A 26,748-nucleotide genomic window follows, 5' to 3' on the forward strand; every position below is an offset into this window, starting at 1 on the left:
TCTGCCCCGCAGCGATGCCAGCCCTCATTTTGCAGGTGCTGAGTTAGGAGGTTTGCTGACGGCAATGCGCGGTACCTGCGCCAGCCAGCACTTTGCATGCATGCTCTCCTCCAACTCTGATTCCATCTCAAATTAATTACAAGAAGCCAGGCAGGAATTATAATTGTAAGCGCGTGGAATTACATCCTGATGAGTTACAATTTGTGTCTTTTTTTTCCCCTAATATACCCCCAAACACGCTCGCACACACAAACCCACGCTCTTTGCAGCACCGACCGCCTCGTGGGGAAGCTCACCAGCCTTACTGCAACGTTCAGAAGCCCAATCCCATTTGCGAAAGGGAAGATCAAAGACTTTAATTCATTTCCTTTGCTCTTTTTCTTTTTAATCTACATTTTTTATTTTGAGTGCAAGGAGGGAGCTGGGCTCATTTTAATACAAAGAGGCTCCTCTGTAAATCGTAGGCACAGCTACTAAACCATCAAACAATGGGGAAGCTACTAAAGAGAAGTGTGATTCATACTTAACAAAGGAAGGTGATTAGCTGTTGTTGTATAACAATGGGGAAGTGTCAGGATGCCTGCAAATGAATTAGGAGCGCACTATATATCTCTGGGCTGTTATGTTAGTGAAGCTCATTTATATTCCCAACTGCGCCCATCTTTATTGTCATTTGAATTGCACATTTTAAAATGAGATTAGGGTAAATTGAAAATACCTATAATTTCCCGTCATAATTTCCCATCAAAAAGGCAGGTGGCTCTGCTGGCGACAAAGCAGGGCTCTGGCTGTGTAAATATCACGGGGCCAACAGAGGTGGGGACGCAGCAGAGGAGGGATGGCCACACTTTGCAGCATGGTACCCAGTGCTGCAGGCAGGATCAGAAGGGATGGGGACAGAGAGGAGAGGTGGCAGTCAAGCTGTTGTCACCTCTGGATGCCCAGAAAGAGCGTGTGCCTTCAAGCAAAGGTGCTGAGCTGGTGCCAGAGAGCCCCATCTCCCCAGCAAGACCCTGTCCTGTGTTTGGGGGAGGATGCTGGCAGAGGGAGCAGTGGCAGGGGAGCTTTCATCCTTGGCTGGGCTTGATCTTAGAGGTCTTTTCCAACCTGAGTGTTTATGTGGTTAACAGCAGCGCTGCTCAGGCTTCTGTTAGAGCTTTGGCTTCAGGGCATCCAAGCAGCACGCTGACCATCATCGTGCCACCCCAGCTTGGTCTGGCTCCCAGTAAAACATCCCCTCACTGCCATTGTTTTCCCCTCAGGGCACAGGTGTCTGTGAAGCTGCAGCATGGGAGGGATGCTCCAGCTGGGAGAGATGTTGCTGAGATATTTAAGAAGAGGAGAGAGGCAGCAGGTAGCAGATAGTTTAGGATGCATTTTTGCATCTGCTGCATTGGATTCATACCTTAAGGACAGGGGAGCCCCTCAGCTCCTCTTCACAGTCCCAACACAGCCTGAAGGGGTTGGTCCTTCAGCACCATTTCCACCTTCTGGAAAGCCTCTTGACAAGGCTGGAGTGGTTCCTCTAGCACTGCAGTGTCTAACGGTGGCCTGTAACAGGTGCCTTGGCAGACAGGAGAGCTGCGAGATACCACCTGGAGTTTTTTTCTTCCCTCAAGTGAGGTCTCTTTCTTCAAACCTAAAGCTGGATGTCCAGCACCTCCTCTGAGACATCATGAAAAATTAAAACCGCTCTGAATATTCTTATTATCCACCACAACACTGCACCCTTTTCTCTTCTCACTTGCTTTCATCCGTTCTCTTCTAAATTTTGTTTGCCGCTAAAGCACACAGAAGCTTATCATGTAAAAGTAGAAGAGAAGCAGAGCAGCAGCCAAGAGAACCGAGAGGCCTGTGACACCAATAAGGACTTGGCAGAGATGATTAGGCTGATGAAAGAGCAGAAATGCCACTTTCAAGTTAGCGGGTAGACAAAAGATCGTCATTACGCAGCAAGATATTGAATGGGAACTTTTCAAAGCAGGCGAGTTTATTCCCTTAAACGGGAATCAGAGCCTGCGCTAATGGCTCTGAAGTGAGATGCTACGTTGAGCAGTGCACGTGGCGTGGCAGCAGGGAAGGTGCTGGGCTGCAGCGAGCGGAAGAGCATCCTGGGTTGGAGGAGGGATCGGGTGCTGCTGAGGAGCCAAAAAACAGCTCTGGCTGCTGTCTTGGTGGGAGGACAGCTCTCTAGCCCAAAGGGTTTTTATTCCCCATGCCTCTTCAGTGTCCAAGACCCTGTGGGGCAAGCATGGGGCCTGCAGGCTGCACCCAGATGTTGCAGATGTGCACCCAGGGCTTGTGCTTTCTGTGCACAGCATCAGCCTGCAGCCAGCCTTACAAAGCCCTGAGCATTCGATCACAGCACGAAGCAGCCTCAGAGCCTCTGCCATGCTCTCCCACACCTGCCTTCTGCTTCCCAGGCTCAGGAGCCGTGGGCAGCACAGCAGCACAGGGCTGCTGTGCCCACCTCAGCTGGCAATGTGACCTTGTCGCTGTCTCTTTGCAGACCCCCCCTTGGTGAACCTGTCCGTGGAGCCTCAGCCAGTCCTGGAGGACAACACCGTCAAGTTCCACTGCTCTGCCAAGGCCAACCCGGCCGTCACGCAGTACAGGTAAGGCGTCCTCCCTTCTTACTGTCACTGTGCATCCCCCTCCATCCCCGCACACAGCACAGCCTCACCAGCGCTGCCCAGCTCCCCCCAGCTGTCCTCACCTTGCTGCTGCTCACAGGTGAGGAAGCTCTGGGTGCTCCACGTGAGGTTGATGCATGCAGCAAGCCCTTGGTCGGGGATGCACGGGTGCTTTGGGCTGGATTTGGAGGCCTGGCACAGAGCTAGCGGAGCCATCTGTTCGAGGACATAATGAGCAAAACGTGCCGAGTGAAAAGTCTTTTATGGGGAAAATTGGAAAATTCCTTCTCTTTGTGCACGCTCTTTTATGGTTTGAACAATACCACTCTGGTGCCATCGCTGTGTAACCCTTTAGGAGCCACGTGCAGCCCCAGCAGCATGGCACAGGGCTCAGAAGGGCGCCACAGGCTGGAGCAGAGGTGCCTGGGCTGAAGCTGCAGGGGCTGGGCAGCAGCCGGGCACTGGGGAGGCAAGAAGGGGGTGGAGGAGGAGGAGAACTCATGGGAGGTAGGGGCAGAAGAGGCTCTGCGCCTGTACCTGGTCACTCCCGAGCAGCAGCCACCGAGGTTGCACAGGGCGTGATGAGCAGGACTGTAAGCATGGGGCTCGGTGTGTGGTGTCCCAGTACCTGCCTCATTGAAGAGGGAAGCGGGAGGGCTGCCGTCCCTCCTCGGGGGCCTGAGCACTCTTGGAGACATCTTGCAGTACACCAGGTCCCACCACGGCCTCTCCAGGCTCAAGAGTTGGGTGCAGACACGTGCAGGCAGTCGGTGGTGTTTGTGCAACTGCCTCAGTTTGTAATAACAGAGGAGGCACCTCGGGGGACAGGTTACCACGACCCACCTCCTGTTAGGCTTGTACAGCTTAATTAGTACAATCGAGTTTGCTGGTAGGAATGATTCCTTCTGGCTGGATATCTGCTATCAGCACAACAAAGTCATAATTGCGTTCCTAGTTACACGGAAGAGTTATTAATTTCAGAAGTCAATTAATGTCAAAGATACAAATAGCCCCGTTTCCATATTTACAGTTCAGAAGAAAATAAGTGTGGCAGGCTGGGTGTGTGTCCCACATGGGCACAGAGGAGTCGCAGCACCCTTGAGCTGCTCGTGCTGCCCTCAGCCCTCTCCGTGCCTTCCTCCCACCCCACAGCCCCATCCTTTCACCCTCCCTGGGCAGTGCTGACCCTGGTGCCACAGGGACGTCTGCCTTGCTGCAAAATACTTTGTCATTCTTCTCATGGTGGACTTTTATACCAAAGCTAATTGCACTTTTTTTGAGTTATGTTTTCTCATTAAAGGGATTTTTTTTATTTATGGAAAAAGAAAAAAAAAAAAAAAGAGGCATGAAAAATTCAAGCACTTTGGGGTTTTCATTTCTTAAGTTCCCTTAACATGTTAACATCACACAAGGCTTTTTCCCTACCACTGTGACAAGCAAACACGATTCAGCAGCACACGGTGGGGCTTCCTTCCATCTAATGGCTCTGATTGATCGGGGCGATTCATTTCCCTTCCCAAAGATCCCAGGGCTCTTCAGTAGCTATGTCAAGGCAGCAGACATCTCAGCCCTGCAGCTCAGTGTGGGATATCCCAGCTGGGAAGCGAGAGGAGGATTTGGAGCTTCAGTTTAGGAACAGAGGTTGTCTGGAGCTGAAGCAGCAAGAAAGGGTCTCTGTAAATGTCAAGAGTATGCCTTAATTAAACAAAGCCGTGTCTCTGAAGCACACAGGGTTGCCCAAGTAAGCAAGTAGCCTCAGCGGCACCGTTGGGTGTAAAAGTCTGGTGTTGTGCACCTCAGGGAGCATCGTGTGGGCACAGGGATGCAGGAAGCTCTGAGGGCATCCCAGGGAGGACAGAGAGAGGAAAGACCACTGATCCTGCACCAGGAGCTGCAAGGGTGGAAAGTGTGATCCAGGATGAACTTACACTGCCTTAAAAACAAAGATTAGAAAGTAGACTGGAAACAGAAAGTGTGGTATTTTTCTCCCCAGGGAGAGACACATGCTGATATATTTCCTACAGCTTCCTTCAGCCTCAGAAATATTAGATCATGGTCAGCAGCCGACATTTATTTTTAATACCTCCCAATATATTTGTCAGTAAACAGCTCTGAACAGAAAGGAAAATGTCTAAACACCATAAATCCCCTTTTCTGGACGTAAACCCACAGCCAGCTCTGTGGTGCTGTCTCTGCTGTGAATATGCAAGCAAGCTGTCCCCCTGCTCTGCATTTGCATGACACCATGATGTTGTCATGCAATGCCACTGTCACATCCCCCTGTCCGCATGTTTTGTTCGTGCTTTCTCTTATATAATGCGTCGCATGCTTTTTTTTTTTTTAACATAAGGAAAACCTGTTTAGAAATGAGTGATCTTTTCCCAGAGTCACAGTGGAAAGTTACAGAATATTCTGTTCTGGGACAGGTTAATTCCCTTTTGTCAAAACTGACAGGTTTCCGTGAAACGTTTCCATTTAGCCTCAATGGCATTGTCGAATGGGAAGAAAAGCCAGAAGTCCTCTGCCATAAAACCTGTGGGCGTCTCAGTGTGTTGGGTGCTTCTGTGCAGGCAGGGCTGGACTCTCCTTTCCAGAGGCACGGCTCCTCAACTCCTCTTAGCCCTGCCTTTGGACAGCAGCAGCTCCTGGACAAGGAGCATCCTTTCCCCCAGAGGGTTTTGGTGCAGGTGCCTTTACCCGCAGTGTCACCTGCGCTGTCACTCGCAGCCACTGTCACCAAAAGCAAGCTGGGCAAGGCTGGCAAGGCATCGCATGGGTGCACAAGCCGTGCTGAGCCTCAGGTTGCTTTTTTGTGGCCCAGGGATTATGCATCCTGCACCCGCATTGTGGCGGGGCTGAGGAGCCTGGGCAGCACCTGCCCCCATCTGCTCCTGTGGGGAGCGAGCTCCAAGGCCATCAGGGAATTCACTGACTTTCTTTTGCTGCAAGCAAACGGGCAAGAAAGGGAAGGCGAGAGAGAGTAATTAGCTGTCGCCGTTGTTCTGCCACCTGTGTTGGCGGGTGAAATTAATGGAAAGCAACAGAAGTCAGGGCGACGTGAACCGACTCACAACCAGGCCTCCTCTTTGCTCACTTCAGATCTCTCTATTTGCCAATCTTCCCTTGGCTTTTGATGTCTGTTGTATGTCTGTGGGGTGTTTTTTTGCTGTTATTATTTATCACTTGCAGTAAGAAAGAGAATCTTTAAAGTGGCAGAAGAAAATGGGAAAGTTTAATATTGCAAGAGGCAGAGTCCCTCAGCCTTTTGGGCTCCTCTGATGATGATTATTTTTGCAGTGAGATGGGGAACTGCTACAGGCAGGGCAATAATAAATACCTCACTCTGGCGCATTGATACAGTGCTCTAATCCCCAAGGCTAGCAGAGACCTTTGCAAATAACGTTATCTTTGCAGTCATGGGGGGGATGGGACATTTCGAGCCACCCTGCAGCACCAGCTACAGAGCTGGGTTGCAGGGCAATACCTAGGCATGGGGGTGAGGGATGGACAGACAAGCATGGACAGAAAGAGAGAGAGATCAAATATACCATTTAAAAACGCACACTCCTCTCCATAATTGCATGGGGCATGGCAGAAGATCCAGGCGACGCTGCAGCAGAAGCAGAGGTCAGGAGGAGCCGTTTATTTAAGAGCCCCCCGAGGGATGCTCCACCAGCTCCTCTTCCCCACCCCACAGCAGAAGCCAGGACCACATTCAGTGCAGTACAAGCAACCTCCACCTGCACACGCTGGGCTGAAACCAAAGGTGCCAGCTACCCAAAGGGGCACAGACCTTTCTGCAGCAGCAGCCTGGTGAACACCAGTGCCTGGGTTTCCATTTCCCATGCCCCATCTTGTGACAAGAGGGCGGGCAGGGAGCGATGTTTGTTTGTTCGCCCAGCGGGCTCCGCGCTGCAGAAAGGACCTCCGTGTTTGGAAAACACTGCTTTATCTTTGAACCAACAGCACGCTGTCGCTCATCAAATATTAATCTGAACTCAACTGCTTCTTAAGAGCTTTTCTTTAAAGGCAGTGGGGCTTGAACACACCTGGTGGGAGGTGGTGTCCTGCCTTGCACAAGGGAAAACAAAAAGACGTGCTTGCTGCGTTTGCAAAAGGGCAAGCAGGGAAAACATCCAGTTTCTGCAGCCCACCTCCAGCTCTGTCTGGGATGCAGGGTGGGCATTTCCCACCAAGGCCTCAGGAGAGAATGCAAGGATGAAGAGCCTGAGCACCTCCAGCAGATCTGGACTGGTCCCTTCCTGCAGGGGCACACACAGTATCTTAATTCTGATTGCTAATTTAAAGAATGAGAACAAGTCTTGCAAACCCAGGCAAGCCTGCTCGTGAGCTCAGATATTTGCCATGCGTTTTGCTGTGCAGCAGTTTGTAGCTGCTTGGGACACCCCACAGCCTGCATGTTTGCAGTCACCCCATTTTGCGGGTCTCACTGGCATTCACTTTTTGCCTTGGGAGAAGTCAGCAGCTGCTGGGAGCAGGGGGAAGGTGTTGCAGCCAGAAATTGTTGCAGAGTGTGCCGATGCCAGGCGTGCAGGGCTGCTCTGCTGAGGTCAGGGCAGTCCAGTCCCCACTGCCTTCTGCTGGAGAGGTGCACAGGGAGCTGGCTGCTTGGAAGGAGGTCTGTTGTGTTACCGCTTGGGGGTGTGAGTGTCGTGCATTGTGCCTACCTGCAGGTCTGTGAGCATTTTAGCTTCTGGTCTTGGGGGAAAAAGGGGCAGGCCTGCTGGAGTTCGGGTAGATAAGGAAAAATTATACCTGATATTGCTGAGCTCTGAGAAGAGGAGAAGACAAAGATACATGTACACACAAGCTGTACTTTGGCCAGCCTGTCTTACACTGCGTCCACATTCCCACATTTTGTTTTAACAACCCCAGAGCAGAAGCTCAGCCTCCATAGGTCACTGCTGCTCCTGTCAGCTTGGGGCTTATCTCCTCAGTCCTTGGTCCTGCTGGGAAGGAGCAGCTTGCCAGGACTATTCACAAAGTGCTCCAGGCTGCCATGGAGAAGTCAAGTTCTCAAAGAACAGGTGCCCCTGTCCTGTTGGAAATCGCACCATCCCAGCCTGGAGGTTTTCTGAGATGCTTGAACCAGCTCGTCTGTGGCTTGGCATTGCTTGGCTGCACAGCTGAGAGCCAGTCCATGAGGGCACGTGCTGCTGGGTGACACTGGGTGGCTGAGGAGCAAAGCCAGGAGCACATCAGGACTGGGAGAGCCTTATCAAAGGATGGGGGATTAGGGTCTTAAGGAAAAGAAAGACCCTAAGGAAAAGTCTTGGGAATGGTTTTCTGCTGCTAGGCTCAGTGAATAGAAGAAGAAATCACCCCAGGCACCAGGAACAGATCTCACTCCAGCTGGCTCTCCATCCTTTGTCCATCCTTTGTCCATGTGATTCTTCACATGGCCAGCTGGGCATCTGAGTGTGCACAACATCTCTGGTCCCAGGTGAAAGCCCAAGGGAAGGCAGATTTAAGTTCCGTGCTCCTCCATCACACCAAAGTTGTCGCTGCCTCTTCTATTTAGCTGCTGTAGAATGTGTTTGCAGATCCATAGGCTGTGAAGGCCAGAAGGGATTATTGGATCATGGAAAACTGATGCAAAGATTCAGGATGATGCATTTCATTGGCAACTTCCGATGGAGACATGGCAAACAACTCAGTTAATGGCATGCCTGGTGCTGCCTGCAGCCAAGCCTCAGGAGGGGCTGTGCTCCCTGTTCTGGCACTAGAAGACCTGACTATATTTTAATGTGGATTCAGGTGGCTTTGAAAAATGTCTCCTGGGAGTTGGAGTGCTTGCTGTTTCCTTACTTTCCACTGACCATCCATGAGGGGCCCAACGCAAACATGAAATCCCCCCATACTCCGCTTTCCCCAGGGCTTCTTATTACTGGGACTACTGTATAACTGGTACCTGTTTTTGTCCCCCCCAGTTAAGGGAGATCTGCAATATTAAGCTCATATTAAATGACAGTCACATCTCTATTAATACTTGAAAGGAGCTTCCAAGGGCTCAAAACACACTGCAGAGCAGCCGGTGGCTGCAGGAAAGGTGTGAGCTGCACGGGCTCGCTGCCGTGCACCCATCGGGGCAGAAAGCATCCCAGAGCTGCCCTTTTGGGCCACTCGGGCTTTGCAGTCATTTCGTGGCATGCTAGGACTCTCTTCCCTCAGACCAGCTTGGGGAAACTGCTTGTTCACACCAGCACACAGGATTATCACCCCAAGCCCCTCATTTTTGCAGCCTGCCTTCCCCCAGCTGCCATGCTCCCATCTGCTCCCTCCTCCTCCGAAGAGCACAGCCACCAGCAGTCCCCCACAGGATGCTGAAAGCCACACGCTGTCCCTCGGCAGGGCTGTCACCTCTCCCACTGCCTCCCGCAGCCACACATGGCAAGGGAGGGAGGAGAAGACAGCGTGGGGAAGGGGCCCTCAGGCATTTCACAGCAGCGACAGAGTAAATCTAATTTATAGACATAGGAAAATGCAGCTGAAGTGGGAGTTGAAATGAATGCAAAACACACCGAGGTCTCAAGTTATCGGCACAGTAACATTTTTCCTGGCTATCTCTGTTTTCCTGCCCGGGTTTGTCTTTGTAGCTTCTTCCCAGACAACTGGACCTTTGCTCTGAAGTGAAAATGAAAGCTGGGGAAATAAAAAAGTAACGGGAAATGAATTCTTCAGATCTTCTCCATGATGCGTCAGCCCCATCTGCCAGCTCCCTCTGACATGGAGAGAGAGGCTTTAAAAAAAATAAAGTAAAATAAAAGGCACAAATCTTTCCGCTGCTGGGCTGCTGCAGGGACTCTGTGGTGGTGGTGACTCCAGGTGACACTGGGAATCGTGGAGCTTCCCTCTGCTCACACGGTGTGGGGACAGGGAGATTTGTCTTCCCCTTCCCTGGCTTGTCAGGGTAATGGGAACAAGTGTGTGGGAGACGCTCAGAGGCAGCTCAGACTAATGAGGAGAGAGCATAGAGGAGGGAGAATCTGGTGGAAAGCAAAAAAAAAGGGGGGGAGGTGGGGGAGGAAAGAAAGTGCTTTGTACTTCTGAGCATCACTTCCTGATGTAGCGGTGATTAAAGGAACCGAATTAAATGAGTGATGAAGCAGCCAGCCCAAACTGCTGTTGGATGGAGCCTCAGTGATGGAGGGGGCTAGCAGAGGGGTGTTGCTGATGTGGTCTGTGTGCTTGCTGTGCTGGAGTGGAGAGGTTTGGGATGTGGGGTGAGCCATGGCTGTGACCATCCCAACCAGGACCACCAGCAGAACTGGACAGGACAGAGAAACACGATGGCTTTCCTGAAGTGAGGGAGAATGACATCAAGGAGGGGGAAAGAAACAAAAACCAGTTTGGTCCATTCCAGCTGAAAGGAGATATTCAGCAGCATGTGCTCCTCTGGCTGAGCACGTGGCAGGAGCAGGGCCGTAGCCTTTCACTGCACAGCGATGGGTAAGATCAGGCCAGTGGGTTCTGGGCTGGTTGGTCCAGGAAACCCTAAAAGCCTCACAAGGCTTAAAGGGCAATCACTTCTGATGGTGCCCTGGTCAAGGAGGTGTCCCAGGCATCTCATTTCCAGCACGCTTTGCACCCAGGTCTCTGGGCATTAGCAAAGCCCATATGTTTTTTTAGCAAGCCAAGCTGTGAACACTTGTAAGCATCCACATTGTTCGGGATGACCCCAGAGCTGTGTTCTCCCAGGCCCGTTGGTCTCCTCTCCTTCAAGACAGGCTGCTGGGAAGATGACTGGGAAGCGAGCATCGCTGGATGCGCCAGCCGCATCCTTGCAGGAGAGGTGGGAGCTCCTCAAGCCTAATTTAGCAGTCTTTAATCTGAGTTATTCCAAACCACACTTGCCACTTCCTTCATGTGTTCCCGCAGGATGATGGGCTGATTTCACAGAACGAAAAGCCTTAAGCAAATCTTGTCACACAAGAAAATTGATTTTTCAAAACTGACTTTTACAAGATTACTGGCATTTTTTTTCCCCTCATCTTTCTTCTATATCGTTCCCTTCCAGTCTCACGAGGTGGCTTCAGATCTAAGGAAATTAGAGATGCTGTGACTAAACTGAAAATGTAAAAATGGGGAGAAGAAAAAAAAAAAAAAAAAAAAAGGACACCCAGCATTCAGCACCTCCTCACCTGCTGCCTCTGAAGGATATGGCCACGTGTGCTTGTACTCGTGAAGTACCAGGGATGCTTTCTTGCCTGCCATAATCTCCATGTGGTGTCAGGCAGAGTCTGTCTAAGGGTTATGCCAGCATCCCACAGGGAACACCCCCGATGGGCATTCCTTGGCAATCCCCAGCTAGATCACAGCTTTTTTCTTTCTCTCCCTGAATCCCTCCATTCCGTTTTCTCTTTCTGAAGGGTTTCCTCCCACTGCTCAATTCGGAGACATCTCAATGTGCTTTGTTAGGAGGAAAAAAAAAAAAGAGAGAGAGCGGACGAGTTGCCTTGAAGTCATTTCAGACAGCTTAAAATATGCTAAGCTTTTGTGTTTCTGCCATATAAATAATGAATCCTCTTACAGCTTCCGAGATGGAAAATATGTTGATTTAAGAGGCCTTCAGCTCTGTTTGAGGTTTTTCTGCTTCCATGCAAGGGGTAGGAAACATGGCACAGGTCAGGCAAGGCAGGGTGTGCTGAAAGCGTCCCGGTCCTTCCAGGGATGGGGACGGGGCTTTGCTAAAGGTGCAGGTGTTTTGGTGACTGCAGTTGGCATCAGTTGTTATTCATTAGGCTAATTCCCCAAGCAGCCTCATTAGAGGCTGCTGTTTCTGCTTAAATGAGCTGACAGGATGGATACAAGATGCAGCCCAACATTGGAGCTGAGGATGAGAAACCCCAGTGGATGCTGACATTCCAAAATAGACCCATTGGGTTTCACTGGAAAGGGATTCTGATCTCACCCAGTGTCAGGCCATGGAGTAACCCTGCTAACTGCAGGTCCTGGAGTTATCCTTGGATTTCTATTTCTCTGCAAACTCTCTGGAAGCTGTTGGTAAATATGAAAGCAAAGGAAGAACGTGAGCTGTTGGCACTGGATTATAAGGCCATTTGTCTGTAAAGCATCATGCAACGCTTATTGCTTAGCTCCGCTTTACTTTTGGAGTGTGTAATTAAGGACTTAATGGTTTTTGCTTTTTGAGGTTTTTTTTTTTTTTTTTTTTTTTTTTTCTTTGAAATGTTTCTTGCAGCTTTATACAGAAGTCAGTAGGTAATCCTGGAGCTCTTACAGGTCAGTCTGTTTTATCAGTGTGCTGCCACATTGGATTACTTTCTCATGACTTGGAAGGCTCAAGTGAGCAGTGTTGTTACCAGGGTGCTCTAAGGAGACTCAAGAGGCATTGAGAAGAGTGATTTGGGAATAAGTTTAGGGGTGGGTGGATGGATGGATGGAAAGTAGGGAAATTTTTATAGTGGAAAAAATTAGCAGATATTCTGTTAAATTTGCAACTTTGTTTTACTTCTTCGCCTATAAGTTGCCTATATTTTTGCGTTAGTACAAAGGGAATGCATATCGTTTATTATTCCTCCATAGGAGCTGCCAGCTTCCCAGGTTCAGCCAGTGGGAGCCCATGTCAGATTACACAGAAATCACTGCAAGAAGATGCCCATGTAATTAGGAGACCCCATCCTCACCTGGGGCACACACCTCCTAGCACACTCACCTCTGCTGGTGATCCTAACCCACACCATTTGATCTAGACACAGTTCAGCTCTGACAAATTAGCTGCTCTGGCAGGGCTCTGGGAACCTGACAAGGAGCTGTGCCTTGCACCAACCTAAAGATATGTCAAAATTTAACATGAGCCCAATCAGTGGAGTGGCACCAGCAGCTGCCATGGGGCTTTAGGGGGCTCAGCAACTTTGCTCAGAGCTGGGGCTGGAGAGCCAACAGGGGCTGGCAGACACCATGTGCCATCGGGGGCCATTGCCTGGCTCCTGGACACCTCTGAGGCTGGTCACTCTCCTCCTGGGCTCGCCCTCGTGTAAACCTGTCCCAAGGTCCTTTTTCTCTCAGTGCCAGCAAGAGCGAAACCTGGTGTGTGCTGCTGCAACCCTCTCACGCTGCAGAGATGAAACCACAAAGCCCTTGAAAACCTCCCAAAAATAAAGCTCAGGGAAAGGCCTTCAGAGGAGCTTTAGGATTTGGTCACTTTGGAAAGCCCCAGCCACCCACCAGTACTCTGGCCATGTTTGTATCCCATGCCCAGAAAGCAGGAGCCGTTCCTGCCCACCCCATCATCACGTTTGCCCCAAAGCATGTGGATTAAGTACCTTCATCAATCTGAAACATGGTCCTTTCCCTGACTCTGAGATGCCCCCAGCAGCAGATTTCTTACGCTGATGAAGGGTTGGGGTTTTCTGTCTCCATTTACCACTGTTTCCTCCTGCAAGCCCCCAAGGAATTGCACAGCAGGACAGAGAGCCTGGGTGAAGGTATGATGGGTGATGGTTTGAGGTGGAAAATAACAGGTACAGGACCGTGGAGGTTTGAACAGCTTCACAGCACAGCACCTTCACTCTGTGCTAAGCATGAGGATAAAGATGGCATTGATGTCAGGTGTCATTTTTCCATGTCTACCCAACATGTCTTTCCATGTCTTCCCCTCCATGATTTGTCCTCATTGCCAGGCTAAGCAAGTGTCTATTTTGACTGTTTTCTCACCAAAGTGAGTTGCAACATGTATGAGCTGTTCCAGTGACACAGGTTCCTCCCCACTCCTCACCCCAGTTCCTCTGCACCCCTGGACCCTGGGGTCCTGAGGTGCTTCTGCCCATCTCCAGTCTGGTACCAAAATGCCCTCTGGAGACTGCCTCTGCTCAACCCATCCACCAGCACCACAGGCTCTCTGCAGAGCTGAGCCCAACGTGCCCATCTGTAGGGGGGCTTTGGAGGGGCCCCTTTTGGAGGGTCACTGATTTTTCCCACCCTGGGATCCCGCTGACCACGAGGAGACAGACTGAAGCCATCTGATGAGCAATCAGGCTTATCGCCAGCTGGGCAGGAGGGGGAACACCAAAGCTGAGATTAGACAGGAAATCAAGACAGAGGTTTCTTCTGCACAGCAAGGTATTATTATTATCATCAAAACCCTGGAGTGTTGAAAAACAATCAGACCCTGGTAGCAGCAACCCCTGTATTGTAGGAGGCACAATCAGACACCAAACATGTCCTTGTTTGGAATTGAAGCCTGACATCCTGAACTCCTGAAATTTGGGTAAAGGCAGCAATTTTTCTCACTGTTTATTTGTTTCTGAAGAAGAGGGAGATTAGTAACATTGGCACCGAGCTCAGCTCAGCATCAGGGCGCAGCAACGCCGCTGCTTGCAGCTCCAGCTGGGAAGTCTTCGGGGATGGAACCCAGGACAAGGAATTCCCGGGGCTGCTGCTAATGACTCCGGCAGCATTTCTGCAGCAAGCTCCGAAATAAGGGGAACTGCGCCTGCCAGCTGCTTAGTGAAACCTCAGAAGGAGACCTGTGGAGCCCTTTAGCAGAGGTGTTAATTACTAATTGCACCTGGGAGAAAATGGGCTCACCCAAGCATAGCAGGGAACCTGGTGCCGTAGAATAATATATCTACATCTATAACTGGCACGGTGATCTCCAGGGGTTGCAGGATGGGTTTTGTGCAAGCAGCCATACCTTTGGCTCCATACTGGGCTGTTCCAAGTGCCACCAGGACTCCCCTGTCCCCTTCCTGTCACCAGGGCTTGGTCTGCTGCCTGGTAAATGGACCCGCACGTCGGCACAGGGAGAGCACGGCCAGTACACGGCTGAGTGGGACTCGGTCCCACATGTCTTCATTAGGAAGGGAGCAGGCAGGAGGAGAGGAATAACCCCATACATCACCGTTATGGAAATTTACTCTTAATAAAGAAATAATTTGTGTGATGCATCAAGCCACAGTCATTTGGGGAGAGGGGGCAGTGTGATGCTGCTCAAGCCCTGCTGTTCACTCAGTCATTTCTCACGAGGCTGTCACTCAGAGGAGATGCACCCATGGAAAAGCCTCCACCTCCACCACCCCATCACAGGTCCTTCCCCAGGAGCCTCCAGGGCTCTGGAGAGCTGCAGAAAGATGCAGGGCAATGCTCATGGGCAGCCATCAACCAGGGGGACAGCTCCTGTCTGAGGATGAGCGGGGACTGCCAAGTTACAGCCTAGCAATTGACGGCACTGCTGGTAATCAAACAACAAAACCCATTCTCCAAGCAATTTGTAGCAATTAATAGCCATTCGCAGGAATGAAATGTTAATTAATTCATTCCGTGAGCCATGCATTTATTTAAGGTATTTGTGGGTGTTCTCGGTACTTTTATTAAGCAATTAAAATGCATCCAAGAAAATATTTATCTATTTTAAGTCACTCTTAGTAAACACAATTTATATGGCAAGCAACAGGTGTTTTGTTTTGTTTTGTTTTGTTTTTGCATTGTTAGTTAAAAATTACAACAGTCCTCCTGCCTGGGCTTCACCTGATGGGAGCAGCCCGTCTGCAGGGAGAGCTGCCCAGGGGCGCGAGTGCTGCTGGTGGCTGTGCTTGGAGGGCAGTGGTAAGCCAAATCCTCCCTGCAAGGATGCTCACAGCCTGCAGTAACAAGCGTGTGCTTGAGGCCTGCAGCCTCTCCAGGACTTCTCCTTGCAGCTCTGTGCTGCATCATTGCAACCTCTTGCTCCCCCAGCTGCCTGCAAGGCCAAGGTGTCACCTTGGATGCTGGCTGGGGGCCGGGGGAGATCTTCTTGCACAAGGATGAGTTGAGTCCATGTTGGATTATGACTGGAAATGACATGTTGGAGAGGGACAGCTCACAGGGTGGAGGCTGCTGATGCTGCTTGCCAGAGTGGATGTGAAGGATGAGGGATGGAAGTGTTGCTGCATGGGTGTGGACGGCTGTAGACTGGCAGCAAGGGAATTGATGTGATGGCCGGCACAGTGCTGGTGGAGGCGGCACTCTGGAAGGAGCAAATGCCATTCTGCCACAGCCAGGGCTCACTTCCCTACAGCATCACTGGCCAGAGGGGTCAGGGAGCTGGCCAGGTCTCAGTGGCAGAGGAGGGCAGCAGGTAAAACACCAAGAAGACAGGATTGCATGTTCACATCGGCAAAGCCTCACTTATCCAGGCAGCACTGAACCAGTATTGTTTCACTCGGGAGGGCTGCAACATGACAGGGCTACAAATTCCCCTAAACAGCTTGTTCACACATGCCATTCACTGAAAAATTACAAGTCCTTTCACTGCAGACAGGAATTTCTTTGCTACAGCGAGCTCGGCCAGATGAAGTGCTCGCTGGCGATGCTCCTCTACATACTGGCATGCCACAGGGCATGTAATGCTCTTATTTAGCTCATCACAGGTTCTGTGAGCCCAGCAGAAACACAGTCCTTGCTTCTGGCAGGGAAGCGATGGAGCTGCTGGATAAAAGCCCCTTGGGAAGAAGCTTGGGCTCCCATCTTTCAGCCAGTTTCCTTCAGAAACCAGGGAGGTTGCTAAAGGCACATTGGTCTATGGAAGCCACAGCAAAGCCACAGCATTGTTTGTGAGCTATCGTGTCCCAAACTGGCTTTTCTATTTGCTTCTTTGCACTCCTAGATGGGAAGCAATCAATGGAATAAGAAAAATACAATTTCCCTGGATAACATCTCCTTAGGGAAGTCCCCCCGCCTTATATTTAAATGTTAAAAGGACCCAGTAGGGCGTTTTTTTTTTTTTTTCTTTATTCCTTAACCACTGTGTTTTTATTGCTGCCCATAATAACCCCTCTGAAACATGGATTTAAATGTGGAAGAAAAGTAGCAGCAGAAATGACAGCGGAGTTAGTGGGTACATAATATGCGGAGAGTAAAGGAGGTAAACTTGTATAGCCTGGAACGGACCCGTGGTGGCACATTTGGCAAACTGTAAATGCCTTTGAGGTAACACTGCAAATGGAGGAAGCTGTGCTGCCAGTGGTGGTGGAACAGGGAGCACCAGTCTGGATGCAATAAGGCTGGGAGATGTTGGGATGAGATTGTGAAGAGCTGAAGCAGGGGAGGGGGCCAGGGGAGTGGGCGAGGGTCTGGCTGAAATGCTCAGCCAAGCTGGACATCAAAGCAACATCCCAGCACGGCCACAAAGGGAGCAACCTACCTGCAACCAGAAGTTTCATGGCAGGTGAAGATCAAGCAAGAAAATCCCCTGCAAGGCTTTGAACCGGGCTCACCAGCACTGCTCACGCTTGATGAAGAGGTAGCAGAGGTGGAAATTGTAGGCTGCCTTCCCCAAATCAAAGCTGAGGACCGCTGCCCTCAAGGCTTAGCAAGCCCATGAGCTGTGCAAGGGGGTCAAGAGGAACAAAACTGAAAGGGGGAAGCCAGGTTCCCCCCTGTGCATTCCCTGGGTGCATTTGGAGGATGCGTGCTGGGAAGAAGGCAGCGAGGCAGTGCAGCCACCCCGAGTGGCTGGCCCCAGGCAGGACCTGAACACCCTCTGCATCTTCTTGGGTACATTTTATTTACATCCTGCTTATAAATAATTACTGAGAGGTTAATAGGTGAGCAAGGCATGTTATGGGCTTGTTAAAAACAGAAGTACCTTGCCTTCTGGCTGTCTGCAAGCACATCATGAGCAGCTTTACAGGAGGGTTATCAGCCATCGTTATTAAAAACTGATCTGACATTATAAAAGATCCATACCGCTTGTTCAGCCACATTGATTTAGCAGTACTAAGCCTTGGAAAACCGGTGCAAGAACCTTGATCTCTGCTGAAGCACGAAAAATTGCTGTTTGTGACACATCTCTGCGCTTGGGAAAGCCAGTTTTGCAGAAGCGATGGGTTTTAAACACACACATAAAGCATCAAGCAGGGTCGTTTCGTGTGTTTTCCTGGGCCACTGCAGAGGCTTGGGTTTCAGTCCCTCTGGAAGGAGAATGGCATCACCTGAAGGTGGTGGACTGTGCAGCCCTTTGGAGCAGCACCTGGAAGGTGTCACTTGTGCTGTTTTGTGGTTTTTTTTTGATACAGGGAGATTCCCTCGTCAAGCACAGGCCCCAGAAATCAAAGCAACATCTCCTGATGCATTAATAAAGGGGGAATCCATGGAGGAAGGCAGGGTAGGGAAGCTGCAGTGGCCTGTCAGCATCCATTAGAGGTGCAAAAACAAATGGAAAGAGAGAGCAGATAAGTGTGTACAAATCAGCCACACCTCTGCCGCCAATGCCTCCCTCCTGAAACCCTGTGTCATCAGCTGGTGGGTGAAGCCTGCAGGTCAGCTCTCCTGCTCCAAGTAGGTTCACGCTAGCTGGTGCAGAGGGAATTTGCTCTGGTAGCACAGATGGAGCATGCCAAGGGCTGGCGCTGGGCTCCCACCCCGCACAGTCTGTCTGTGCCTCTTTCCCCAACCCATCCCATCTTCCCCGAGCAACCCACGTCACCCAGCACCACCAGAGGACAGCTGCCCTGAGACAAGAGCATCAGAGATTCCTCGGGGAAATCCTCTCACCCTCCAACTTACCTGTCAGTCGTTGGGGGAGGTTCGTTATGTTTTCCGCAGGCTGTGTCTCTGCTTGCTTTCTCTTCCTCCCACGAGCGGCTGGAGTTTGGTGCTGCCTGACAGCATCTCCTGGCTTCCCCACCCGCGCCTCAGTGGCAGGTTGCCAGATGGTGCCCCGTTAGGTCACATTTGCTCATTGTTTGGCAAACAGCAGCTTAATTCAAGTGCTGAGTTGACAGCTTGTTCTCCAAGACAATTTGCAAGTTGCAGTGCTGCAAATGCCAGCTTGGCTTTCCAGGGTGATGTGAATTCAGCTGCCTTCAAGGGATAAAGTTCTCTTTGACAGAAAAAAAAAATAAAGAAGAAGAAAAGGGGAAAGAAGGTGAAAGCAGGGGGAAGCTGAAAAGGTTTTTTGTGGTTTTGGTGTGGGAAGACCAGCAACGCTGGTTGGCAAGGCACTGACATCGTGTTCCCTGTCAGCAGAGACTGTCCTTGTCCCACCCCTCCTGTCACTGAACTCTTTGTGGCCCACAGTCCTAAGGAATAAGGTGGATTTTCAGTGAAACAGGTTTTCACAGGGAAATAGCAATTTTGGTGGATTTTTGAAAGCTTCCAGTAGGGATATACATACACACCACTTCGGTGTCTCCTCTCCAGGAGCTGCGGTTGCAATCCCCATGTCCTTTGATGAGGACAACGTTGAGGCTGTGGGTACACCCCTCCTACAGTCTAGAGCAGCTTTGGCACCCCATGGGCTGCTGTGTGCTGGTCTCCATCATCACTCACGTGTAAGTGGAAGGCAGCGCGAGACCACAACCCCCCTTTGCTCTGTCTTGTCTGACAGGTGGGCAAAGAAAGGCCAGGTGATAAAAGAAGCGTCCGGTGACTTCTATGAAACCATCGTAGACCACACCTTCTTCTTTGAGCCCGTCTCCTGCGAGGTCACCAATGCGCTGGGCAGCACCAACATCAGCAGGACCGTGGACGTCTACTGTAAGTAGTCTGCCAGCTTGAGGCTGCCTTCCTGGGGCCAGCAGAGCTGCTGAAAATAAACGGGAAAGGGACGTGAGCTTCCTGGGGCAGCTCCAGAAAGCCTGGGATGACCAGGACTTGCTGGGCTCCATTGCAGCTCTGGCTTTGAAAAGGCTCTTTTGGTGGGGCCATGCTCTCCTCCTGCCTTCCACAGCCCTGGGGGCTCCTTGGGCACTTGGCCGTGCCAGGACTGCAGCAGGCTCCTGTCTCGGGTGCGTTGCACTTGGGGGCTTTATGTGGCTGTGGCCCGTGGGTATGTGGAGACCTTCCCCTGCTTCTTGTGGCACCGAGACCTCTGTGGTTTGGGGGCTACTGCATGGCACAGTCCCTCGCTAGTGGTAATGCTGGTCTCCTCTGCACAGTCGGGCCCAGGATGGCGACAGAACCACAGTCCCTCCTCGTTGACCTGGGCTCGGACGCCGTCTTCAACTGCGCCTGGACGGGGAACCCCTCCCTCACCATCGTCTGGATGAAGCGAGGCTCAGGCGTGGTGAGAGTCGCTGCCAGGGTGCTGGGGGCACGGGGCTGGCGGGGCACCCGTGTGGGAAGCGCAAAGGGGCAGCCAGAGCTCTGCCAGGGTGCCATCACTGCCACCCAGTCCTAGGGACATCGCCCTCAGGGTGCATTTGCAGAGGCTGGATTGAACCAGGATTAAGCAGAGGGCAGAGGATTAAGCAGAGGGCATCTCTCACCCTTGCACTGGCAGCACTCTGTACTGAGCACCATGTGGGGACCACAGCTCCCGGCAGGACCAGTGTGACATTGCTCAGGGCTCAGGAGGCAAGACCAGGAGATCCCGTCCCAACATGCTCAACTCTGCTCACTTGGGTCTGGCCTGGAAGGCTTCTCCACATCCTTTTTGTCCTGAGAAGTGTAAGGAGTTTTGCAAATATTAACCGCAGCTCAGGGAGGCGTGAGAGGCTCTGACCCCCCCTTTGCCATTAGGAGGGCTGAGCAGAGCCTGTTAAGCTAAAGGAGGGCTGAGAAGTGAAACCCACCTGTGAGGGGCACGCAGCCTTGTGTCTGAAAGTATCTTTCAGCTTCATCCAGGCAGATGTGTGCTGAAGGCAATGAGGCTGTGCCAGGTGAGGTGCACAGGCTGTGCCTCTGTGCCTCTGCTCCTGGCACACAGAGCAGGCATCGCCAATGCTGCACGCGTGCATGAGGCAGTCGTCTGCCTTCACTGCTGGCGTGTTTTTCCCAAACCACCATGACCTCCAAGAAAAATATCTCCTGGGAAGCAATCACAGACTTGGGAGAGCTGATAGCTTGAATTAGCTAAGGAATCCCACTGTGTCCGTAATCCCTGGGTGGCTTCCCATCCCTCGGCTGTGGCTGTTGTTTCTCTCAGTTGTTACCATTATTTGAAGGCAGGCAGTGCTCTCACACCATAAGCTGCTATTTCATTTTCTCAAAGCTGCTGGAACTTGCAGAGTGGTGGCAGGAGCCGTGCACAGGGGGACAGGGGCTTCCTGACCCTGCCCAGCCCCGGCCGTGCTCCAGGGCCTGTCCATCACAACACAACTCTGCCTTCTCCCCTTCCATGTGGCCAAACTACGCTGGCTTGAAGCCTCGGGGCTCAGGACCACCTGGTTTAGCCCAGCAGAGCTGCTGGAGCTGTTCAGCAGAGCTGCTTCCATCAGCCCTGCGGAGGCTGGCAGGGGGTGCTGCTTTGTAACCCCCCCAAGCTCACAGCCCTGGCTGTCAGGTGTGGGGTTGGGGCTGCTCTTCTCCAGCCCCTCCACTCTCAGACTCCCACAGGATTCCTACCCTTCCTTCTCCTTTCCAGGAAGGAAACAAATCAGAGATGGAAGAGAGGATGAGGCCAAGCAAGGCCTTTGCTCCAGAGATCTGCAAATCTGGAGTCATTTGCATGGGTATCTGCATAACCAGTGCTAAAACAGGGGGCTCAGAGGGGATCTGAAGCTCTGACTATTGCCGGGTCCCCTTCTCCTTGCTGCAGGGCCACCAAGATTATTTGCTGTCTTGTTGCACTCCCACTGAGCACAGGAAGAGCCCTTTCCCAAGGAACATTTGCATTCGCAGGCTGCATCTGCTCTGCCCGCATTGAAGATGAGCAGCTCCAGCTCAGCCCTTGGCCATGAGCACCTTGCAGCATTTTGGAAGGATGGGGAGGTGAGGGGCTGGCCCCAGCCTGCAAGCCTGCAAAGTCCTGGGAGAGGAGAGCAAACAGGAGGAGTTAGCCCCTGGGGCATGCATTTCCAGCATGGGAAGCACTTGCTTAAAAGCCACATCTTTTAAATGTCACCTGCGCAGGGATTCTGCTGATGTCCTCAGCCAGATCCCTGTGCTTCGGCACTTGCCAGGGTTTCACAAAGCTGCTGATTGCGTGGCCGGGGCAGGAGGGCAGGGTGGCTGATAACCATGCTGCAGCCGGTCTCCTCCATGCAGCTGGGGCCCACCAAACCCAGCCCAAATTTCCTGGCCATCCAGGCGGCTGCCAGCTCTCCAGGCTGCCCCCACACACACACACACTTCTGGGGTTGAAATTGCACCTGAACGAGGCTTGGCCCCTGAAAACTTGGAACTGAGAGTGTGGAGCACGCTTCTCTGGAAGGCTTTTTTGCTCCTGGTTACAAGGCAGCTGTGCCAAAGCTTTCCCAGGAAACAGCACCAAAGCTTTTCTCTTTTGTCTTGAGCTCTTGTGGGACTTCCTGCAAAAGTGAGCTTGCAAGAATTCAGGTGAATGGATCAGGACTTTTATTTCCCCACAGACTTGGTAGTTTCCTTATTCCTTGGTCAACAGCAGTGCTATTTCCACGCCATTTAAAACTGCACTTATCCTCATCCCTGTTTTCCCTGAGCTGCCCTTGAGCTTGTAACCCACATCTCCTGCTCAGCTTCCCATCGCTCACCCTGAAAGCAGCCTCCTCCTCTCTTCCAGGTCCTGAGCAATGAGAACAAGCTGACACTCAAGTCCGTCCGCCAGGAAGACGCCGGGAAGTACGTGTGCCGAGCCGTGGTACCGCGGGTCGGCGCAGGGGAACGCGAGGTGACGCTCACTGTCAACGGTACCTCTGGCTTCCCTCTTGCTATTCCTCCCGGTGTTCTCATCAGCTTGTGGCAGTGCATTTAGAATCACCCCCTTGGGTAGTCTCTTCAGGAGCAAATCCCAAGGGGTGGGATCAGAGAGGCTCCTGCCCTGTGGGATTAACTAAGACCCACTTGGTTCCATATTATCAACGGGGGGTTATTGAGTAGCTGGGAGCTGGCGTTTTAAATCTTTAATAGATTTATCTTGCAAAACCCTTGCAAGGTCGGAGAGCACTGTTGTCTCTGTTGTACAGCTAGAGAGCTGGGAATTGAGCCTGGATCCGAGGCTGGCAGCATAATCACTCGCTCGAAGCACCCAAGGGAGCAAACAGTGCCATGAACCCCCTGTGGCTGCATGGGGCTGCCCCGGCACAGTGCCAGGACTGGGCCCTTCCCTCACCCTGCTGGGGAACTGGGAAGCACCCCAGAGCCCTGCAGGCTGAGGGCACCCTGGCCAGGACCCCGCAGCAGCCGGTTACGAATTGCAGCCTGGATGTGCCCTGCATGAAGGGAAGGAGCCAGGCGGGCTGCAAATGGTATAAACAGAGGATGAATTTTGCATCATCTCTCACCTGCATGACAAACTGGCAGGCTTCAGTCCCTGCTCACTGTCACAAAGAGAGGAAAATAAGCAGGGAAGTGGCACAGCATTAGTTCTGAATGCAGATAATGCTAGGGAGGGAAGCCAAGGGCAACGCAGCAGGATGCTGAAACCCAACCACTCCCTCGACTTCCACTCAGCTCCTCGACGCCTGCATGCTCCTTCCCTGCCGGCTGCTGTGTTTTAATTACAATTAAAATAGCTTGCAGAAAACAAAGCAACAAATTAGCCCAAACAAAGAACCTGCTCCTTTCCCAGCACCTACTAGTCGCTGCCTGCTGTGAGCGTGGAGTGAGGCGCCCAGCGGGATGGGGTCCGCTCATGGTGCACAGCGTGGGGCAGCCCCTCGGGAGCACCCCTTCCTGGTGGCAGGGGCTGCTGCAACCCCCAGGGGACAGCTGCATGTCTCAGGGCCACCATGGGCTCCCGACCCTGCAGGGAAGGAGCAGAGCCCTGGAGCTGTGTCCCCAGGTGTGGTGCCCGTCCCGGTGCTGAGTGCCACAGCTGGAGCATCTGCAGCCCCCGTCAGCACAGCACATTGCATCTAATGGAGCATCTCACAACACGGCACATCTAATCCTGCTAATGAATTCTTCTGCAAGCCTTTTGCACTGCAATTTGAGAGGGGAAGTTGAACGCCTCCTATTTTCAAGTGATTTTAAATCCAGCGGGTGACACAATTGTCTCAAGACCATCGGGTGCCTCTCTCCATAGGCTGGGATTCATCACGGTCAGGTTAGGGACCTGAAAGTGTCTGGGCTGGTGGCACAGGCTGGCAGGTCAGTCTGTCCCAAGGCACAGGGACACCGATGGGAGGAGCTCCATCCCACCCAGATTGATCCCACTACCCAGCGACCCACCCTGAGCCCACCAGCCTGGCCCGGCTGCACCCACATCCACTCCCAGAACAGCTGCAGCAGCCCAGAGCTGCCTTCCCCCAGCACCGGGGCACAAGGCTACGAGCCTGAAAGGATGCAGATAGGATTCAGAGCCTCACTAGTGGGCAGGAGGATTATGCAAATGGGCTGTGTTTGGCAGGGCTGGAGCAACAGAGGCAAGAAGGCAGCAAGGAGCTTGTGGCACTGCAATAAATTGGCAGCAGCCTGATTTCCAGCCCTGCGCAAGCCAAAGCCACTCCATTCTCCTGGCCATGAGGGCTTTGCAGGACCAAACCACGCTTTCCATCAAGCCATTTTCAGCATCAGCAGGGCTTGGTTCGCTTGGCCTTGAGCAGGATGGAGAAGTTGCAGCCATCCTGTGATGCTCCTGAGCCAGCAAGCCGCCTTCTCCTTTGTGCGAGCCTCCGGGATGGCGCAAATAAATTGGCACCGGCACGCTAAAAATAACCGCAACCAATAGCTCTGTCATTTATATCCATAGCAACATTGTTTAAAGCCTTTCCTTGCCGGCGGGCTGTCTTGAGCTCAGCTCCATGCCAAGCCAGGGACTGGCAGCTTTCACAGGGAGCCAGAGCCCGGTGGAGAATCAAACACCAGCCTCGAACGCAACAAGGCTGCAGCTCTGTGCTATTATTCCCGGGCATGTTCATCTCACAAATGGTCTTTAGTCATCTGCTATTATCATGATGATAAGCCTTTGACTCTGAACTCCTCAAGCAATAATAAAACCCAGAGCCGTTGGCATTTGTGCCATTTAAAATCCACTCTCCTTGGGGAAAATGATCCTTTTTATGATTATTAAGCCATTTTTCTCTAGTGTCACCCAGTCTTGGTGCACTCACAGAATTTGTAAGTAACATGCAATGACTGAAATAGAAAGAAGACAGCTTTTTTATTAATTTAGGCATACAGACACCATCGCTGCTTTTGGTACTGTTGGTTGTGGGTTCATCAGCCATCAGTGTAGGTGAGCAGCATCACCTAGCACGAGGTGAGGGATCCAGGATGCTTACACGACGCACCCTGTGCCACCCCTGGTGTATGACGAGATCCTGCTGCGTGTCAGCAGAAGCAGCCAAAACCCCAAGGGATTTGTTATAATATTGGCAAAGCAAGGGGTAAAGCAGACTCTCCGGAGACCCAGGCCAGCTCCTTTAAAGTTTTCAGAGGTGGATAAAGGAGAACGCGTGCCAAGAAGATCATCTTTGAAAAGGCCATTTGGGCAGAAAGCAGCAACAAAATGTTGTTTTTTTTTTACAATTTTTACAATTTTTACATTTTACAATTTTACATATTTTTTTTACAGATAAAAAGGGGCAAAAAAGTGTCCAATAACATGCAGATATGAGCATTATATCTGAATAGTGGAAAACAAGTCCTGAGTGCCTGCTTTAGACCCACCTGCTGTTAGCAGTTGCTCTCCACAGCCATTTCCCGAGCCACTGGCATGTGTGCTGCTCGTGCACAGCACTTCCAGGTTTGCAAAGCATGCAGTGAGTGTCCAGATTGTGTTTTACACCAGCTCCATCCCCAAGCAGCAGTCATGGACCTGCTGAAGATGCGTGAAGGCAGTCTCTGTGCCAGTGTGCCTACCGTGGGACTTTTGGGGACAGTAATTGTGCTGCTTTCCCTTGGGCAGAGGAAATGTGGTGTTTCTGGTCTCTGGTTAGTTAAGTGTCCTGCACAGAGCTGGTTTTCTGTGTATCTTACCTCATAGCATCACAGAAAAAAAAAAAATAAGAATATAGCTGCATTGCCATGGGAATTGTTTGGGGGGTGAGACTTCAGCACAGAAAGGTGTCGCTGGGGTAATGCCAATGAGCAACTGGATGCATTAGTTGAATTTAGCACTTCAGTACCTTTTTTTTCATCGGGCAAATTCGTAACTTGGTGACTTGGAGAATGATCAGTCAAGAATGCCCAGGACAAATATGTTTCTCACCACTTTACCCCACGTGCTGAGACTTTCTTAGAAGAAAATATCAGACACAGGGTCAAAAAAAAAAAAAAAAAGAGAGAAATGCTTTGCAAATCCACAAAGGATCGATAGATGGGAGAGAGGACAAGCACTGTGAGCTGTCCCACTCTGACTGAACAGAGACCTGAGCTCGGGACAAAGCTCTGCCTGATTCTGCACTGCACTGGCCTCCCTGTGTGGGCTCTTGTCACTGCTCCTGCCACAGCTCTTCCACTTGTTATTGCTCAGACAGAGCCTGAGAGCATTTGCAGCATGTTTGCACATGGCCAGCATCACTCCAGACACCTGCGTCTGGGCGGGTTTGATGAGATGATGGTGTTTGCTGATAACCCCAGGGACAGGCTGACAAACGAGACCACAGCCCAGAACCAGCATCCAACCAGCCAAGCCGGGGCATGGGGAGAGCTGGCAGCCCCACCGCCTCGCCTCGCTTTCCCTGCCTGCATCCCACCTTGATGCCAGCAGAAAGCCACTCATAGAAATGCAAATCTGCTGTAATTAAGGAGGCTAATAAAGAGCAATTAGGATTGCCGTTCTGCTGCTGCTCCCTCAGGGTAATATCCTCCAAACCCGCTCTCATCTCCCACCTCTTTTCTCCTAACCTTCTTCCACCAAGGAGGGACGTGCCCCATGAGCACACCCCTGTGCTCTCAGCATCCTTGCATCACACCCATCTATGGACCCCAGAGTAAAAACACACATCTACCTGCAGTGCATTAAAAAATGCAGGTTGGGGTTTTTGGGTAATTGTAGTGATTTTCACTTCCTACCACTTCCCCTACCACTTCCTTAAGCCCCTGGGGAGCAATTAGTGTAATTGTTGCTTAACAAACTCACAGGAGGGGACTACCATGTGAGCTGGGCTCTTGCTTGGCTCCTGGTGCAAGCAGCCAGGTTTGCCAAGGAGATTTCCACTGAGTGCTCAAGTCCAACACCAGGGATGCAGCAGCAGAGATAGGGACACCCTACTGCTTTTAGGGCACTTTGACAAAAAAAAAAAAAAAAAAAAAAAGCAGTGCTTTAAAGCAAAGCCCCCTCTGTGCCATG

General features: G+C 51.5%; 1 protein-coding gene across 2 annotated transcripts in view; it reads left to right on the top strand.

Annotated features, from left to right (window-relative positions):
• KIRREL3 (kirre like nephrin family adhesion molecule 3) overlaps nucleotides 1–26,748 on the top strand; it is a 316,007-nt gene that overhangs the window by 273,463 nt on the left and 15,796 nt on the right. For both annotated transcript variants that reach the window (XM_082778151.1, XM_082778152.1), the window contains exons 7-10: nucleotides 2,510–2,615; nucleotides 18,982–19,130; nucleotides 19,532–19,659; nucleotides 22,075–22,201. In XM_082778151.1, coding sequence (XP_082634277.1) covers nucleotides 2,510–2,615; nucleotides 18,982–19,130; nucleotides 19,532–19,659; nucleotides 22,075–22,201 — 510 coding nt within the window. The remainder of the gene's footprint in view (nucleotides 1–2,509; nucleotides 2,616–18,981; nucleotides 19,131–19,531; nucleotides 19,660–22,074; nucleotides 22,202–26,748) is intronic.

The sequence above is a fragment of the Aythya marila genome, assembly GCF_965140915.1.
Source record: "Aythya marila genome assembly, chromosome: 23".
Taxonomy (NCBI): domain Eukaryota; kingdom Metazoa; phylum Chordata; class Aves; order Anseriformes; family Anatidae; genus Aythya; species Aythya marila.